This window comes from Electrona antarctica (genome assembly GCF_951216825.1).
Source record: "Electrona antarctica genome assembly, chromosome: 8".
NCBI lineage: Eukaryota > Metazoa > Chordata > Actinopteri > Myctophiformes > Myctophidae > Electrona > Electrona antarctica.
Window position 1 is genome coordinate 14,283,664 of NC_136789.1, and position 20,072 is coordinate 14,303,735.

The 20,072-nt window shown below is 41.4% G+C and overlaps 1 protein-coding gene across 18 annotated transcripts in view; it reads left to right on the forward strand.

Annotated features, from left to right (window-relative positions):
* picalma (phosphatidylinositol binding clathrin assembly protein a) overlaps positions 1-20,072 on the forward strand; it is a 55,917-nt gene that overhangs the window by 14,548 nt on the left and 21,297 nt on the right. For 15 of the 18 annotated variants that reach the window (XM_079508545.1, XM_079508556.1, XM_079508558.1 and 12 more), the window contains exons 3-13: positions 6,061-6,203; positions 6,976-7,051; positions 7,150-7,252; positions 8,220-8,313; positions 8,712-8,777; positions 9,132-9,243; positions 9,731-9,841; positions 10,348-10,385; positions 15,825-15,910; positions 16,501-16,624; positions 18,636-18,763. In XM_079508545.1, coding sequence (XP_079364671.1) covers positions 6,061-6,203; positions 6,976-7,051; positions 7,150-7,252; positions 8,220-8,313; positions 8,712-8,777; positions 9,132-9,243; positions 9,731-9,841; positions 10,348-10,385; positions 15,825-15,910; positions 16,501-16,624; positions 18,636-18,763 — 1,081 coding nt within the window. The remainder of the gene's footprint in view (positions 1-6,060; positions 6,204-6,975; positions 7,052-7,149; positions 7,253-8,219; positions 8,314-8,711; positions 8,778-9,131; positions 9,244-9,730; positions 9,842-10,347; positions 10,386-15,824; positions 15,911-16,500; positions 16,625-18,635; positions 18,764-20,072) is intronic. The other 3 variants (XM_079508560.1, XM_079508553.1, XM_079508554.1) reach the window with 1 other exon arrangement.

The following is a 20,072-nucleotide window of genomic DNA, read 5'->3' on the forward strand; positions in this document are numbered from 1 at the left end:
TATACGGAGTGCGGTCTAGTCAACACCAACTCGGGACTCCGTTAAATTAACACTGAGGATTTTACACTGGAACATCCCAGAGAATGGAGATTGTTCGTGGACCAAACTGGGGTTTCTTGAAATTTCAAATGTTCAATCACTGCTGTAGGGTTTAAGGAGTAGCATGGCCTCTGAGGGCTCACTGCTATAGAGCTCCGAAGTCTGACGTCACTTTCAGTAGAGGGTGTCAATCTCCAGGTTCATGTATTTGTTTTTTGCATTGAGATCCCCAAACGGCGATTTTAGGTCGCTTCATATAAGAACTGTGTTTGAAAAATAAACCGACCACCTCGGCGTTTCTGTCAGGGGAGTGGCTGTGCGTCGTTAATGATGTCCATTCATATTTGATACAGCCAGTTTCTAGAGAAAATGGAATTAATGTGACCGCAAAAGCCTTGAAACTACATATGAATGCAATGTCGCTGAGCATATACGTCACGCCCAGCTGTCAACATATTGCGTTCCTGAGATTCCTCGTTGACGTAAGCTCAGCTGGTGGTGACTCGACTCGTACTAACCACGATACATTATATATCAATAAAATAAAAATAAAAATAAACGCAATTAACGTTCAGTTTCTGTTGTGCGACGGGCTGCGGGCAGAAGCAGCCTACCCGGAAATGTAGTCTCTGGGTTGTTTGGCTCGTTTCTAACGCTTATTTTGTTACTCTTTGGGTATATTTGTACATTTCCACCTTCAGTCGATGCTTCATATCCATATGAGTGAAAAGGCCGGGGTGATCGGTTTATTTTTCAAACACAGTTCTTATATGAGGCGATCTAAAATCCCCCTATGGAGAGTACAATGCTTATAAAAACATACATGAACCATGGCGCTCACTGCCCTCTACTGGTAGTAGAGGGCAGTGACGTCAGGACTTCGGTGCTCTATTGGATTTAAAGAATGGAATGGAAGTTTTTGTCATTTTATTTTGAAGTTTCAGTCTGAAGCCTGTATGTTTCGGAGCTAATCAAAGTGTTGCATCTCTACAGGCTATGGGAGGTTTAGATCCACTACACACTGTTTGTTTACAAGTGAGAGACAGATGACCAGCAATGCATGTTTGCTATTAGTATTACGTGGCTTATTTCTAACGTATATTTTCAGATGCATAATATTTTAGCGTGCCGATTAAGTTTAAATTGAGTAATATCTTGAATGAGATTAAAAACGAAGTTCTGTAATCAAAGGTATTCCCAGCCCATATGATGATACGGATATGCTCTAAAAGTGTGAAACGTATTTTTAAATATTTCTGTTTTATGTAGTGGATTCACACTGTAAAAACAAGTGCTACTGTACTTGCATTTTACTGTATGCAAACTTCTCTGAAGTATTATTGTCCATCCGGGGGAGAGCTATACACTGCTGGAGAAGGTCATTTATCGTCTCTTCTCTTCGAGAGTATCATCTCTGCCATATTCTGTTTTTGTCAGGTGAAACCTGACCTAACAATGCTCATGAAATGTAAGCGACTTCGCGCCACCTAGTTCGACTGATCTGATTGGCTCCTCTGGCCAATGGGACACCAACCAACGGCAAAGCTTCCCTCTGGCCAATGGGAAGGGGAGAGGCAAATATCCCTGGCAGCCATGCAGGCTGCAGAAAGACGGTGCAGAGTAACGCTGCAGAGAAGCATGCTCGCACTCACAGGGTGACGGGGAAGGAAGAGTATCGATATAACTAGTATGCAATATAACTTCAAACCAAACGTGGCTGAAACAGCCTATGCGCTTCTTTCACCTGACAAATATCACTATGTGATCATTTCTTGTTTTAAATTTGACTCCAAATTTTGTCAAGGTTTCAGCCAAATTAGAGCCTCATTTCTTAGCAGTGATAAAAAGAGCACATCAGCACCTCCGCAACATACAACAGACAAAATATCACAGAGGGATAAAAAACACAAAGCTCTAAGCCTTATTTCCATTGTGGTCCTCTAGTCAAGTTAATATTTCATAGATATGTCATAGAGGACTGATGTCACGCTGGCCACATGAAATACGATACCCACTTTGGAGTTTTTTTTAAATCTGGTCTCTTATTCAATGTTTAAATTGGTTGCTGCTGGTAAATCTACTGCACTCAAGAAATAACGAATTTCCTGATTATTTCATTGTTTTTTGTTATATTTTGTTTTGGCTAGTGAAGTAAATATCCCTCAGGAAAAGTGAGTTAATTTGATAAGCCAAAACAAAATGTGGAAAAAACCCTGTATTTTACAACATTTCTTAATTGGGCTTCACACCACACATCTGTACACCATAGCTTTGACCAAAATAATCCTAGCATTTGGGCGAGGTACCGTGTTTAATCAAATCTACTAGTTCTGAACATTGTTTGGTTTGATGGGAGAATGTTGTTGGGAGGATTGCACTGCCCACAGCCATTTCAGTTGGGCCTGAAAAGGCCTTTGTTATCACATGGGTGGGCTATTGTATATGTAACAAGCTAAAAAGCCTTTTGTGTGTCTTTCAGCAAACACTGAGGCGGTTTCATAGACCACCCATGTAAACAGGTTGCAACAAGCTGTTGTAGTGCAAAAACGGCAAAACCCACAAAGGGGTTATGATTAAGTATGTAGGGGGTACCCAGCAGTTCACCAGCACAATGCGTTTATACAGAATTACAATCATTTTAAGCACATACATTGCCTATTCAAAAGTAGCAGATATACAAGCTCACAGTCTCAGTCACTTGGTGCTGCACTGTGAACTTGAAGTGTTTGGAAATTGATTTTTGTGACTTATTTTACACAAATCTTCTTATGGGGTTCCCTGGCACAAATCGTTTTCAGTTGGTCCACAGCCTAATAAATATAAATTTCGGCGTCCTCGTCATTAAAAGGTTTGAGAATCACAGATCTAAATAATAACGCCCTTCAAACGATTGAACGGCAAATGAGGACGATGATGCAGTTTCACCTGCTGATGATCATTCATCTCCCTCAGCCATCTAAAATTCACTTAAATATTTATTGTTGTTGTCTGCCAAGCTTCTTTTGGCATCTGATGGCAATGAAAATTGAATAACTGGGATCAGCCTCAAGAGTTAGCCAGCCTGTCACATGATTGCATGGAAGAGGGCAGAAAACTTATTTGGCTCTAAATCTGAATTGTTGAGTACCTAATTAAAGATAAATAATCTGGTATTTTTTGTTTTGAGGAACATTCCCAATGGGAATTCTGTGCCAGTGTTTGAAAACATCACAAACTGTTAATCACTTTCAAGCTGGGACACCAGCCCTATTTTGTGCATGTCATTAAAGACAAGGTTTTTAGCTATTCGCTGAACGACAAACAAAGCATTATAGCCTAGGCCAGGGCTTAAGATTTGCAACAGTGTGCTATTTAGAAAGGGCACATGTGCAGTCAAATCCTGTGTTGTTTAAATAAAATGGCCCATGGTGATTTTTTTTTACACTTTGACAGATAAATGAGACAGAGGATTTCACTGCTCAGTACAGGGAAAGGGGTCCGTATGTGAGGATGTATGCATGGCTTGATGAGATGTGCTGGGCCCGTCAGTAGGTCAGTCTCATGGCTCTGATTAGGGGAAAGACCACAGGGCGTGCGCAGATTCACTGCAGGCCAGATGGCAGTGGCACAGTGCCATCACTGCCATGGCCAGAAGACCACATCCACAGTCAATAACCCAGACAGAGGCACACATGCTTGCCTGCCTACGTCTGTGCCAGGGATCCAGTTGGCCGTCAGTTGACTTATAGCATAACAAAATAGCTCAGAAAATGATTTTTTTCCCCGGACATTCAGGCTGTTACTAATTGACACATTTAATAAACGTGTGTATATATTACGGACTGAGCGAAGGTGGGGAGGCTGCCCTGTGTCAGTTACTGCAGCAGCGTTGGGATTCTCCCTCCAAAACGGCTCTCAATGGCCATCTGAAGGGCGGTGGAGATGTGGAGTAGGTGCATTGTGCATCTCAAATTGCACTAAAACTAACAGACATTTGATTTGCTCACTCACTACTGTGAAAAGCATTGTAGTACATGTAAGGAAAAGTTATTCAAAATACGGTTATTGCTGATTATTTCAGGAAAATAAATTGTTCGAATAAAGTAATGTTGTTACTGCAAGGAAAGGCAATGCCGTTTATATAATCTTTTGGCATTGCATTGGTCCTAGTTCAAAATGTTATATGCTGTACCATTGTTGGCTGGCTCCAAATCAGACCTAAAGGCGAGAAGAGAGCCTCTAATTCCAGGAGGTAGAGCTAGAGCTGGGTGTCACATTGTACAACAAAGTAAATTCATGGCTTAAGTGGTTAATCGGACTAATCGATTTAGTCAATGATTACAAATATTTTATAAAGATGGAGTGCCATGATTTTCTTTTTTTTTTCTTCAGTTTTTCATGTGTTTATGAGGTGACAGTACTTATGTGCAATGTATACACATGTATATGAAAAAAATCACGGCACATCTTTAAAGATGTATGTCGCTTTGATAAAACCTACACAAGCAAGACTAAGTTGGTCATTGGTTCTAAATATGGGTTTAGCTCATTTTCTGTTGATTGCCCAGACCTACCAGGGCTTTGCTCATCATCCCTTACCGCATCTCGGCTTTCAGGAACTGTGCACAGTATAGCCTCTGTTCACATGAGCTCTGCCTCGCCAGCATTAATATGTCCTCCTGCATCATTTTATTGATCTGTGTGACTGTGAGCACTGTGCAGGCAGTCTCTGTTTTTTACATGCTGCAATAAAGGAGCAGATAAGAGTTGGAGGTTTCCACATTTGAATCTAAACCAAACTAGAAATGCACTCTCTCTCTCTCTCTCGAGGTGCCAACTTGCGCCTTGCTGGCCCTACATGGCCTACTTGTGCGCAAGCAGAGCGTGCAAGTACTGCTACTAACTAAGTCTATTACAACTGCTGTTCTAAATCCTTTAGACCCGTTATTGACCTTATACCAACCTTGAAACGTACCTTAGTTACGTCACCATCAACAGCCAATAAGGGACCACCATTCTTACCCCGACATGCATACATACATACCCAGCCGATCACCAAACGTACCTTAGTTACGTCATCAAGAATGGTGGTCCCTTATTGGCCGGTGGACAACACCGACATACCCAGCCGATCGCAGTACTTGCGTGCTCTGCTTACGCAAGTAACAAGTAATTAATTGATGTGAACTGCTGTGCACGTGAAGCAGAATTATCTTGGTTAACTCCCTTCTCTGAGTCCTCTCTCAAACCCTTTGCCCTGCTGCTGCTAGTTACCCAAATGGTTACTAAATGCTAAAATATGCACTTTAATAGACTATGTAGTGTAGGTACAGTACTTTATGTAAAATAGGATAAAGGATAAAGGATAAATAGGATTAACCTACATTTGTAGGTTAAACGAATGTATTAAATTAATTGACTGCACATTTGTTAGACTAGTTTTTATTTATATCTGTCTGTATTGTATTGTTTTCGTTTATGTTGGTTAATGTTTTTTTTGTGAAGAGGACCACAATTATCGCCTAATTGTAATTAATTATCGTCAATCATTTTCATGTTAAAAATAGATATATTTTAAAAAATAGTGGAAATGGCTGATCTGCAAGCTCAAAATGTGTTGCAATGCGTCAGGTTGAGCTTGTAGATTGGCTATTTCGACAATGTTTATTTTGAATTATAAAGTAATTAAATGTGTTTGTCATATCTGCCCTGTGTGAATCAAAATTACATTTCTTTTTGGCTTTCCTAAACAAAATTTGCAATGTTCCAACGACAAACACAATTAAATCATTCATCACAGCCATTTGAGTTAAATTTCATAATCGTGACAGGCCTAACCACAATGGAAACAAGCTCTCTGGCCTTATTGTGTTGTCATCCTCGGTGATGCTGTGACTGTATGTCGGGAAAGTGCTGTTGTGCTCTATTTACGTGATGTCCCCAAATAAAATCAATGATTCTCTCTCTCCCTCTCTCTCGCTCTACCTCTCTCGCTCTACCTCTACCTCTACCTCTCTCACTCTACCTCTCGCTCTTCTCCAGACCTGATTCAGTGCACCAATGAGATGAATGTGAACATTCCTCAGCTGGCCGACACAGTGTTTGAGAGGACAGCCAACACCAGCTGGGTGGTGGTCTTCAAATCGCTAACCGCCACACACCACCTAATGGTCTACGGCAATGAAGTAAGGACGTCACCATTCTTAAAAGTCACACATTAAAGGAGTACACGAGCAGCTGATGCATTAGTGGACCTTGCTGCGTGCTACCATTTGAGCACACTGGATGTTTGGCAGATGCTGTATATCGTTGCTGTCGGGCAGAAACCTCATCTCCATATTATAACTTTTTGTATCATATTATCATACTACATCATATCATACTACAGTGTCACACGGGGTGCATACTTAGTTTAGACTAGTCATTGGTTAGACATGGGTTAAAGGGCCACTTCACCCCTTTTGCAACCAGATCTTATTTTAATGTTTGGGAGACAAACACTTTCCTGGGGTTTTTATGTGGGTAAAAAAAAAAAAAGTTAGGTTTAGGTGTGCTGTCCCGTGGCAGGTGAGGGTTTGAGATAGGTTGTAGTTGTAGGACTAATGACTGATCTAACCAATGACTAGTCTAAACCAACTGTCTAAACTAAGTACTGCACCCGTGTCACACAAAAGGAGCTTGTAGATCTGCTACTTTAGAATTGAAATCCTGAAAAGTAATGATTTTGGACATTGGGGTGAGGATTCCACCCGACAGAAGTGATACAGTATATTTAAATTGGCATAATCTAAAAACCACTGTAGCACATTTAATACTGAACGCTATACTGCTTACATGCTTCTTTTTGCACCATTAGTTGATCAAGGACTTTGCTTGCCAAATTCATTATTGAATGAAGACAGTTTTCATTGTCACGTGTCTTGTATCTGTGTCTTTGTTTCACACACTGTCTTGCAGAGATTCATACAGTATCTGGCGTCAAGGAACACACTATTCAACCTCAGCAACTTTTTGGACAAAAGTGGCCTCCAAGGTAGATGGTTAGCTTTTCGTCTGCTCTTCTCTGCAGCCAATTTGTGCCGTGTGGTGACTTTTAAAACACATTTTGCTTCTCCTCTCTCTCTGATCTAGGCTATGACATGTCGACGTTCATCAGGAGGTATAGCCGCTACCTAAATGAAAAAGCTGTGTCTTATAGACAGGTTGCCTTTGACTTCACTAAAGTAAAAAGAGGGTGAGGGGACAAACATTTTATTATAATTGTTGCTGTAGGACTGTTGCCTAATAGCCATGGCATTTAGGCTATTTTCTAATCCCAGAAATGGTAGCCCATTTACCAAGGTCATATTCTAAACGCATTCCGTCCGTAGGACGTGTGGAAACGTCATAGGGAATCGAACCGAGGGGTACATCTGACGTGTGTACACGTCCTAGCGCATCCTCAATGATACCGGGCGAGAGAGGAATATTCTGATTTTTATTTTTTTATTTGTCAGTACGCCTTTCGGCTACCGTATGCTACGCTCTGGGCTCATGTTAGCTTACCGTTGATTTAGCTGTTAGCGCGGCAGAAAGAATGCCTTGTCTCTCCTAATCCAGGGCGCTCTCCGTTGTTTTGAACTGATCGATATACTAGCGCTTCCTTTCTGCTCCTCATCCGTCTCTCCCGCAAAATATGAACGCTTTTTGGATCATATATCGTATAAATTAAAACGATAGCAATGTAAGCTAGCAATGTAAAGCAAACTTTTTTTAGCGGATTCTTTCCGGTTCATCGGTTTCAGAGTAAAAGCAACCATGTCTTTCCGGCACCCCAGAGCTCCTATTTTGAAGGAATCCCGGCACCGATTGTGTTAAAAGCTTTTTATTTATTTTTGTAATTTTTTATTTAAAACTTACTTTCCATTCTGTATCTTTGAAAACAGGTAAAACCTGGTTTTAACCACTTAACTTTGACTGGAGTACCTCTGGGATCTATCCTTGGCCACCAAATTTCCTCACCAAATTACTTCACCAGAAATAGCTAATCTACAAGCTGTGTTACGTTGTGATGCAATGTGAGCTTGTAGATCTGCTATTTTTGCTGAATGTTCGCATGTATCGTGACAGGCCCAGAATAGGGATGCCGCTAGGGTTCAAGTAGTTGAAAACCAAGCACCTGACTATGAAGGATGTGACGATTTCTGTCTGTCTTTCCACAGGTCTGATGGAGTAATGAGAACCATGAACACAGAGAAACTCCTCAAGACCATTCCCATCATTCAGAATCAGATGGACGTGCTACTTGACTTCAATGTGAGTTCACGAGTTCTCTGATATTTATCAGTACTCTTATTCATACTCTTCCCCATACTTTGGTGATTAAAGTGTGTGTGTGTGTGTGTGTGTGTGTGTGTGTGTGTGTGTGTGTGTGTGTGTGTGTGTGGGTGTGTGGGTGTTGGATCTTCCCAAGCTTTTTTCACAATTTGTATTTAACTACATTCCAAAGTAGCATTACTTTTCATTCAAAATTACTTAATTTCTGTGCAACAACTGTAAACATGCTTTCATGTTTAAACCTAGCTCGAGTTAACATTTCTTCTTTTCTTTGATGGCATCTTAGGATAGATGTAGACCTATTTGACAGTGCAGAAACATAATTGCCTTCCTTGATGTATTAATGAGCATCAATAACGACATCACCTGTGTCACAGACACATACAGCTCCCCTCTGCAGGCCTTATACTGAAAGTGACTGCATGGAGTCTGTCTCTCCAAAAGCACGTGAATATGATGGAATATGATTTTTTGGGGGGAAAATCGATATTTTTTAATAAATCGATACATATCGTTGGGATATAATATCGATATATATCGATATACGATATATCGTTACATGCCTAGTATATCTATATCTATAATCTATATCTTTGCTGTGAGGCGAGGCAGAAACCTCATATCTCCAATTCTCCATATTTGTATATATTTTCATAATGCCCTACTTCATCGCACAAAAGTAGTAAATACAGCGATGATGTAAGTCTTGAGCCTCTTTGAAGAAAGCACAATAAAATAATGTCTTCCTTTTAGCATTACTCAAAATGGAACTCTAACCCTGTCTATGTTCTCTGTAGGTCAATGCTAATGAACTGACAAATGGTGTGATCAATGCGGCCTTCATGCTTCTGTTTAAAGATGCCATCCGACTTTTTGCAGCCTACAACGAAGGAATTATCAACCTTCTTGGTAAGAGAGACCACACTGTCCACAGGGGCCAAGTTTCTCTTGTTCATATAGCTTTGTATGTGTCATTTTGTATTGGTGAGTATTTTGAAGAAATCCAGTGGTCATAATATTCTTAATTTAACCAGTTTACACCATGGCATTACCCAATAGCAATTATTCAAAAGAAAACATGCTTCTCAAATATTGAATTAACCGAAATGGTAATGAATTGAACAATTGCTTAAAAAATTGATCGATGGTTGCAGTCGTAGACAATACAAGTGCAACTTGTCCTTGAGAGCAGTGGTTCTCAAACCTTTTCTAGACACCTGGCCGTAAGAGAAGATTTGTGTCCCCCCTGGACCCTCCCAACGACCCATGGGGGTCCTTGGGCCCCACTTTGAGAACCACTGCTTCATCCATGTGAAACAGTTACACAGTTAACAGTTTGGTTAGTTGTCTCGTGCTCACTGTAGTGACTGTACCTCTGCGTTCTCTGATGCAACAGAAAAGTACTTTGACATGAAAAAAGTCCAGTGCAAGGAAGGCCTCGACATCTACAAGAAATTTCTCACAAGGATGACAAGAATCTCGGAGTTCCTCAAAGTTGCAGAGGCAAGTAAAGTATACCTTTTGGAGAAATGTAAAAGGCAATGTTACACTAATGTTCAGAGAAAAGCATACTTGAGTATAGATGTACGCTTTCTATAAATAAGTGTACTTATATACTTACATTCTACAAATAAGTGTACTGATGTACATACAGTAGATGTATATAAATTCTACAAATCGATACTAAATTACCCCCCCCTTTTTTTTCCTTTGTTTCTTTTGCACTTCCCCCATTGCTGCTAAGGTTTTACAGGTTAGCATGTGTGTCCTGTCTGTACTTTTTAACCTTTTATTTTAATCTTTGATTTAAAAATTCTTGTTTATATTTCATTACAATGCAGTATTGGCTCTGTGATTATCTTCTGTAGAATGTATTGCAGCTGTTAGCACAGTCCTGTAGAACATGCCACACTAACATTTCACAGCTTGTACCTGAGTTACAAATGAACCCTCTTGCGATATTTACTTTGTTTTCTTTATCTTGGATGCTTCTTGCTTTCTTTGTGCAGCAAGTTGGAATTGATCGAGGAGACATCCCGGATCTTTCTCAGGTAAGAGAATGCTTCTTTACTTTACAAGTGCAGCAGGTTCGTTCAATGGCAGTCATGCAGTGCCTCTCACGTGTGACCATATCTTTGTGCCCCCTCACTATTTGCTGGCTTGCTTCCCTTTTAACAACATTAACGCTGTCAACACTGTTTAAGCAATACATTTCAAAATACTTCAGAACAATTCAAGACACTTCAAACTAGCAGATTTACAAGCTCACAACGTGTAGTGGTGCAACGCATTGTGAATTTGTAGATCAGCTATTTTCACTATTCATCGTACAACAAATTTTAGAGGGCTTAACAACATTGGAAAGCACAATATAACCCATACAGAGTAGACTCGCATATTTTAGAGCTCACAAATATGGCTCCAGTGTCAGCATCTTTTATTGGATAATAGAAGTATAAATGTAAATTATCAGCATCAGTACACATCATCACAGTTGATCTTGTGCTGTACAAGCAGACATTCAAATGTTGAAATGTATCAACCAAGCTGAAACGACAACAAAATATTCTGGGCAGTATCACACAGATTTTGCTATTAATTTCTGTAATGTAAATGCAAATGCCTTACCTCGCCCTGGCATTACGGGAAGGGAAAATATTGTTTGCATATTGTACATGTACAGTAATTTGAGCAATTTTTAAGCAAGTGATAAGACATTGTCTCTGAACACAATTTTTCCTTCCAGGTAAATTTCTGTGTGTTGTGATGCGATAATGCAAGCACCTAGAGACCATAATTGTGAGCTTTTGATGAATGTTGTGGGTTACACCATGTTTTTATCTTGTGCTCCTATTATGCTTCCATAATGAAACAAATGAAAGAGGTCTGTACCCCTGAGACCTGACTAGTTGCAACAGCAAGCTTTCTGCCCAGCTCTAAAGCTTTGCACGTGCCCACCAATGTTGCCTACGAAGAGCTTCACACTTGTACTCACCCCTGACCTTGCACGTCATACAGCAAATAAAGGTGTGAATTAAGGGCTTTAATGTGGGACATAATAAGTACCATGCCTACTACTTAAGTGGATAACAAACTTTAGAATTACTGCGCACAGATTGTATATTGAAAATCTGAACTTTGTATATAGTCCTTAACTCTTTGAGAGTTTCAAGGATTTCTATACAGTTTGTAGACTTCTCTATGGAAAAATGGCGTTTTTGAATGATTTATTGAAAATTCTCTGCTGTGAATGTGTGACAACGAAAGACCTTCAGAGAAAGCTTGGCTTGTCTGCTTCCAGGAAAAAAATGAACTGAGTTGATAAAATGTTTAGTTTGTGTGTTGGAAGCCATTTAAAAGAGCCTGCATTTACACTGGGTAGTGTTTCTAGGACAACAAAAAAAGTTATGCCCGGTTGAAGTTTTATTTTCTAAATAACTTTTTTTCTGCTGGGCGTACATAGCCATGCAATATCTCATTTTAAAGGGTGAGTTGTCTAGTTCAATTAAAATAAAATAAAAAGTTTCTCACATGTACCACTGTAGATATTTTGCCATCTATAAATAGCATGGTCAGTCATGATCAATCTGACCTATCCAGCTAAAAGTCCCCCTAGCTCTGAAATGGAACATCATATAAACTCAATTCTTTTTTGGGGTAAAATTAGACATTCTAACGCACATTTTGATATATACCATGTTTACATAGTCTTACCAGTACCTTGTCTATTCATGCATGTATCTCAAAAACCTGTTGTGAAGAAACAGTTTTGATAAACACATCCAAGGACATTGTTTTTGATATGACTTTGTGCCCATGATATGTATCAAAATATAGACTTGAATGTATACTGTATTATAACAAAAAAATTGGGTTCTTACCATCTACCGTTACAGAGTAAATCACAGTTGAAACTCGCTTAGTCAAACCATAAACCTCAGAATAGTGAACAAAATAGCCATGACAGGTCTAACTCATTGTAAAAGCTTGTCTTTTATTTTTTATGACTAACATAATACAATTATAATAAATATTACAGAAAATAAATAGGCCTACATACAAAACAGTTGTCCCCAAACTCCCCAGTGTCCCCAAACCACTGCATTCCAGTTGTTCTTGACGGTGTGTGTGTGTGTGTAGGCTAAATTTAAAAAAAACAACTGAAATGAATGAATGCATCCGGTTCAGTGTCGGAGAACTCCATCGTAGTCTTGACTCTTCGTCTTCATCATCATCATCATCATCATCCTCCTCCTCCTCCTCATCTGATGCCAGTTCTAAATATATAAAAATAAACATTTAGCTGTAGTCAGCCCGGCCAATAGCCAGTTGGGGGGGGGGGGACGTAGGCTATCTGACATCATCGTCATCATCATCATCACACGGAGACACACTAAACAATGTACAATCATGATTGTGTACAATGTACAATCATGATTGTGTACAATATACAATGAATGCAATTATCATGCAAGCTCAGACGTCAATGAAACGTCATACAGATCTTATATAATACGCTACTGTTAGCTTCACTCCCCGTCCCCCCTCCGATCCTTGTAGCAAGGTCATCATAACCAACCACGCGTTGCTTCAGTAAACGATGCATGTTTGTTCTCCGTCTTTGTAGACAGTAAATAAAAAGGAGCGAACATTACTCTAAAGATCAGATCGCCTATAAGGCACGCTACAGTATAAAATACTTGTACTGCCATGCGTGCATGCCTGCTACGATACATTTGTACTGCACCAACCGATCGACACCAACCCCCCCTCCAACCATTAGCCAGCACCAATGCACCGACCAACACCATTAGCCAGCACCTTTGGTGCTGGCTAATGGCTGGGGGCCATCGTGGTGAGTCATTCTGGCGTCATGATCTGACTAGTAGTAGTAATTATCCAAGCATCTATTTGTAGCGATCATCTTATGATTTCTGATCACTATAGAAGGGCATTTTCTACAATAAGATTACCTCAAAACATTCCGGGTTGATCGTCTTCTTCAATGGTTTCCCGGTATAGCTCATCGGACGACGATGGGGAGACAATGAAAAAAGGAGGGAGGGAGCAGCGAGTCTCGCTGTAAGCACTGGACCAGGGCTACTCCGCCTGGAGAAGGCGACTGGGACGCGTATGGATCAATACTACTACCACAAAACTCGCTCAAATAAATAGTACTGCTTTAAACTTTTTCTGCTAGAAAATCGCTCGGGCGAGACGGCAAAACAGGCAAAGCAATGAAAACTATGAAGACTCCCTCTGCCCCCACTGTTTACAGGGGGTGGGACCAGCTTCCAATGGCAACACGTACACGTGTGTCACGTGACACGGGTTTTCTGGGTAATGTAGTTGGAATATAAGCTCAGGAATTTAAACAGCGCTTCGGAGCATATTAATATGTTTAGATTCATCAAAAACTGTGAAGACGCCAATTGGCGTCATTGATCATTTACGGAATTCTGATGAAGACGCCAATTGGCGTCTTTCATCTTCTAAGGGTTAATGGTAGGTTCACGTCGGCCACAGTGGGTGAGGTGCCCTTGTCTAATCTTGGTAGTAATAATAATCGGATATGTTAAGATGTAAAGAAACACCGTTTTTCTACCATCTCCATACGCAATATCGCAATAATGCTCCCTATAAGACCGTACTATTTCTGGTAAAAGCGCTTATTACAATGTAAAAATCTGTTTTCTTTAGACGCTGGGTTGCTCGTGCTTTCAAAGCTTTAACTAGAATCTTTAGCTGCCAACTACGGTCACAACAGCATCAGCTAGTCTTCTCCCATAATGTTTCCTAACGTCACCTTGACAGTTACCACCTTTATTTTCTGTATTTCTTCGCTTCCTGTATCTCTCCGTTCTCAGTTCACGGTTTGTGTAAGTATCTGAACCTTTTATCTCTCTGTTCTTAAAAGGTGCTTGTCTCTTTGTCGTTTGTGGACTTTTTGAAAAGTAAACTTGGCATGCTTGCCGTGTGTGGTGTTGTTTATTAACCACATGAAACCTAGCATCCATATTCTAGGTATGTCATAATAGTGGCGACTATTAGTCAAAAATGGATGCATTTGATCAATTTGGGAGAAATGGATGTTATAGTTAGAAAAAAATAATGATCATCAATCAAATGGATGAACGTTGGGTAAAATTTGAAAAGTTGCAAAAAAAGGTTGTAAAAATTCAGCAAAACAAATTAACATCAGGTAAAATGGATGCATTTTTGGTAAATTACAGAGCACAAGCTCATGTGTCGCAACTCGACAATCTGCTATTTTCACAATATGCCGTACGACTAAAGGTGGCCGTACACTAGCCGATAATCGGGCATTTTTGACGCTCAGGGGGTGCCCGACTCAATCGGGAGCGATTCTCGGGCATAAATTATCGTCTAGTGTGAGTGTATAAAAGATCCAATCGTAATCCCTCCGATCTGCTCGGGGCCGCTCACAGCGCGATCGGGATCGGTCTGATCAACATCAAGAATGTTTGATATTTGCTCTGCCCCAGCAACCCCCCTCTCCTCGTCCCCTCTCCTCTCCTCCTCCCCTCCCCTCTTCCCCTCTCCTCTCCACTCCCTTGGGACCGAGAATCCTGGGGTGCGCTGCGCCAGAGTTTTAAAACCGTGTAGTGTGTGCTGCATAAAATAATCGGATAGAATAATCGGGCCCGATTATCCTGTAGTGTGTGGTGCTAGTGTAAGGCCATCTTAAGGTGTGTGTGTAATGTGTATATAGGGTTTAAGTGGTTAACATGGAAGTCGTGCCCCCTTTTTGAAACCAGTCCCTTGACTTTAAGTGCTCTCGGGAGGTTCCCTCGTCAGGAAGTGCCCCTCCAGCTGAATCAAGTTCCCTTGATTAGGGTGCTGGGTATAAAAAACAGTTTGGAAATGCACTTGCCCTCCTTGTGCAGAAACAGGAAACAGACACCATTCGTTGCCATGGTTACCATCACACCATTGTGTTACCTGTTATTTTGTTTGTACAGTTATATTGCATTGCACCGTGTATATGTTTGTGTGACATGTGGATTTCATTAATATGGACATTTAAAAGGAATTACAGCGTGACTGTCAAAAAGGACATTTCATATACATCCATGGTGTTTATAAATCATTGTGTTCAAGGTGTTTTGTTTGTGGTTTCATTTATAGTTTTTCACGATGGGGTAAATAAAGAGCCCTTGTGAACATCAGTTGGAGCATTGTCTATTCTGCATCAGATGAAGATTGTTTAGTTTATATATCAATTATTTGTGGTGGTACATCGAGTCTAGATCGGCACAGACTCGCTCTTGAGGGCCTTATAAGCCACTTCCACTCAAGGCTGCTTGGTTTCGGACGGCACTTAATATGGCGCAGCCTCGCGTGACTGTGCATATCGAGGGCAAGTGTGTGGCGAGGAGGCGGTTTCAAAAAGGGCTGTGGTGTTGCAGCCTATGTTTTTACTCTGCCTCTGAAACTAACAATATTGTGCATCGATACTGTCCCTCTAGGCTCCCAGTAGCCTGCTGGATGCCCTGGAGCAACACTTGGCCTCTTTAGAGGGAAAGAAAGTCAAAGACTCCACAGCGGCCAGCAGGTAGGATTCCTTCTGCCTGTCTCCCAATTCCAGGAACAGAAGCACATGTTTGCATAGGCACCACAATGACTATTGACTGTGAGCCTTAGTAGTTTGTAGAAGGGAAGATGCTTCTATAAAGAATCTGCACATATGCTCAAAACTTTGCAGGTTCCAACCTTTCACCATGTGTTCTTAACTTATTTTTTCCAGTTTATGTCAATTTTGACTGGTGCTATTATTTAACGTGTTGCAATGTAAGAAGATGCTTACTGTAGGTCAAGCTCACTTAGTTTTAAACAGGTTCTGCACATGCTATCCTTTTAGCATAACCTTTGACTTTACTACCTGTACTGTTAACAAACTTGTTAACCAACCAATAGATCAATCAATCAAAATCCACTCCATGCAGAGGAAGGCAAATATGTTGGGTTCATAAGTTGCCTCAACTGGGTATAGTAGCAAAGTCCAGTTGTAAACTGCATACTTTTTTTATAACTCTGCTGTGCTATTACTGGTCTCGCTGGTGTATAAAATGTGTTTTCTCAATACCCCCGAATGACCCCTTTTTGTTGTTGTTTTATTTCTGCTTTCCCTGTCTGTTGATTCAGGGCTAGCACTCTCTCCAACGCTGTCTCCTCTCTGGCCAACACCGGCATATCTTTCACCAGAGTGGACGAGAGGGAAAAACAGGCCGCCTTAGATGAGGAGCAGCTTCGCCTAAAATCACTGAAAGTGCGTCTTCCCTTCAATTGCCTACACTGCAAAATCCGGAGTGTTAAGTTCACTTTGAGGGAAGTCTGGATTTTACAGTGGAAATTCCTTAAGACTGAGTGCACCTCAGACTGGCTAGACTGCGTCCAGCAGCACATGTAGTACCACTTACCTTGAATGACATTTTTGTGCTGCTGTTTGCAGAAGCATGTGGGAGGGAGGGGGTTAGTCGGTGTTGAAGTCTGTTGAGGAAGTTGTGGCCACAGTCCTGTCCCTTGTGTTTCCTGTTATTTTGTCATTTAGGCTTTGTTGGTCTGTACTCTTGAATAGTTCTAGAGGTGTGTAATAACCTATAGTAGCCACCTACATTTTGTCATGTCATGGAAGGTTAAACACAGCTGGGGGTTTTGACATTAATCGTTCCGTTTCATAGCCCAGACGGTTAACTCAACAGTCTGGACACTTCGGCTGCCAAGCCAGCCGGACGGCGTGCCGCGGGTTCGACTCCCGAGCCTGACTGCCTTTGCCGCGTGTCACTCCCCATCTCTCTCCCCCTTTCCTGTCTGTCTATTGTTCACTATTAACACTTTGACGGCGGCTAATTGTTTAAATCCAGGGTTCCACCACGCTTAATACGCTAAACCCGCTATTTGTTTAATGCGTTTAATTCGCCGTTTTAAAATAATTAAAAATAAATAGCGGATTTGTCCCGGACCTGGTGACGAGGCCGTTGCGTTATGATGACGAAACCTTCTGGGAGCTAGGGCTTCTGGGAAATTGAACCCAATGCATGTGAACAGGCCGTTTGTTTAGACTACAACATGCTGTGCATGGTGGTTTCGTTTCGCATTGTCATGGCCGCTGGTTCTTCTGATCATAACAACCCATCGGACTATTTTTCGCCGGATTTTTGTGGTTGAAAGCTGCAAATACTTCAGCGTATGCTCTAAAGGTAATAAAACAATCTCGGCAGCGTAGAACATTGGATTAAATAGCGAGGAACGCGGGTTTGGATTAAATAGCGAGGAACGCTGGTTATGCAGTAATACTGTTAACACCCTGAGCGGCATAAACGGAGGTCTCCGTCCTATCAAATAGTAACGCTCGACGCTCAGGACGGAGATTAATAAAAGGACGTAACTTTATTGATATCAAAACCGAGTGCATCGCTCCACAGGTGCGCCGGTTGGGCAACATTCGATAATTTCCGGTTGCGACGTCATCCAAAATGTTTCCCCCCCATTTTAGTGGATGAGACCGAAAATCTTAAAACGTGAATAACTCTTGATCTAAATCAATCCATCCAATTCTAATCAAAGATTATGTTTTTGACAGCCCGTCGCGGTCCCGTCGCTAGTCACATTAGAGGGGTGGCTAGTGAATTATGGTGTGTGTGAGCTTTAATCATCCATCATATTCAAGTGCTTTTGGAGAGAAATGAGAGACTCCATGCAGTCACTTTCAGTAGTAGAAGCCTGCAGAGGGGAGCTGTGTGTGTCTGTGACTGTGCCCAGGTGTTGGTCATTAATTGATGCTCATTAATACATCAAGAAAGGCAATCATGTCAAATAGGTCTTCATCTATCCTAAGATGCCATCAAAGAAACCTTTTTCTTTTTTACATTTTAACTCAAGCTAGGTTCTAAACAAGAAATCATGTTTACAGTTAATTAAAATTAAGTAATTTTGCTACTTTTGTAGTTAAATACAAATTGTGAAAAGCTCGGGCGGGAAGATAAATCGTAAAAAGAAAATTCGGTCATTTGTCTGGAAAATAACTTTGTGTTAAATATTGTGAAAGATCGTATCGTGAACCTCATCGTGATACGTATCGTGAGTTGAGTGTATCGTTACATGCTTATGCAATACTACGCTGATTGATAACTTACTGTCTGTGTGGCCCTAATGCATAGTAATTCTGGGCTCCTCCTTGAAGTTTGAGAACCGTTGCTTTAGGATATATTTTCCATGCGTGCACGTCGCATAGGTTAACTCACTCCCTTCCCCACGACGGGTCTCCCCTTCCACCCTAGGACCAGCGTGTCAAGGAGCTCCAGAAAACCCCTGGCACCACGGACACCTCGCCTGTATCCTCGCTAGGGGGGACCGTCACCTCTGCTCCAGCCATTGACCTTTTCTCCACCCCCAGCTCCACCACCAGGTGAGAGAGAGCACTCCAGACTTCCCATGTTTTGGTAGAAAAGTTTCCAAATTATGTTTATAGTCGTATCCGGGGAATCTCTGTGCATGTTGTGGAGTCTGTCCCATTCATTCCAGGAATTTCTGTGTGTTTCTCACAAATATGGAGCTGACTGACGTCGGGTACAGGCTTTTGATCCGAAACCTCAATCCCTAACCTAACCATAACCGCAAGCACGGGAGCAGCGCATGTCGGACCATCGCATTTTCGCATTGCATCGCATGTCCCCGTGCTTCGGACCTTTGGTGTGTCGGATCTGCGTGTGCACCCCCTGACGTCATAGTATTGAAATCATAGATTGGCCTCCTCATACTCTCACCATAGAGCTATATTAAATTATTATTAAATGCATTATGGAAACGGCATGACTAATGTGGATGTCAATGTGGCCAGCCTGTGATGTCTGTGATTCATTCCAAATTGGGCAAGATTGCAGCCTGATCAGAGCCCCATTTGCCTAAAATGTAAGTTAAATTAAACATGCCTAGTGCCTACTGGCAGCATGCAAACAAAGGTTTGGCGCTGATTGGCCCAGCAGTTTGTGAGATCAGTCGTGGACGTGCACGCGTCGCGCACACAGAGTCACAGACCCTCTCACAGGTTGCCTCTTGCAGAGCCACGTGGTGGAGAACCAAACGCAATCATTGACTCAGCTGGTGATGGATTGCCTTGCAATACTTTGAACAAAACGTTGCTCATCATTGAAATTAATGTCAATATACATTATATATATATTCGGCGGTAAAATATATTTTTTCCATCCAATCGAGCATTAAAACACCGTGTTCTGAAACGGCCAGCGAGTGAAGGATTAACTGCAAAACGGAGCCGGTGGCATTCACCGGCCGAGTGGAATAGTAAGAGAGTGGCGACACGCTTTGATCTAGTTCCAAACATTGGAACTATCCCATTGAGATGGAATGAGCACTTCCACATTCCATTGTTACAGTGGGAGTCAACGCTAGTGTCGGCAAGAGCTACTGTAGTGTGACTGTCAAACTGGATCATATTGGTCAGAGTGAGGAGGGACTCCTGCTATACTTTACTGTACCGGACGACTTGACGAGACGTCTCCAATCTAACTTGTTGAACAAACTACAGTAATAAACTCACCAATAGTAAAAGTATGTACACACTGTAGTTGTACCCACTGAGCGTATGAGCCTATGAGGCATGCTTTTTCCAAAGAAAAAAAATCTGTCTTGAATGCTGCCAGTGCCACTGCCGCCCACCGCACCTACACGAGTGACTGTGACGGCAAAACCCATGT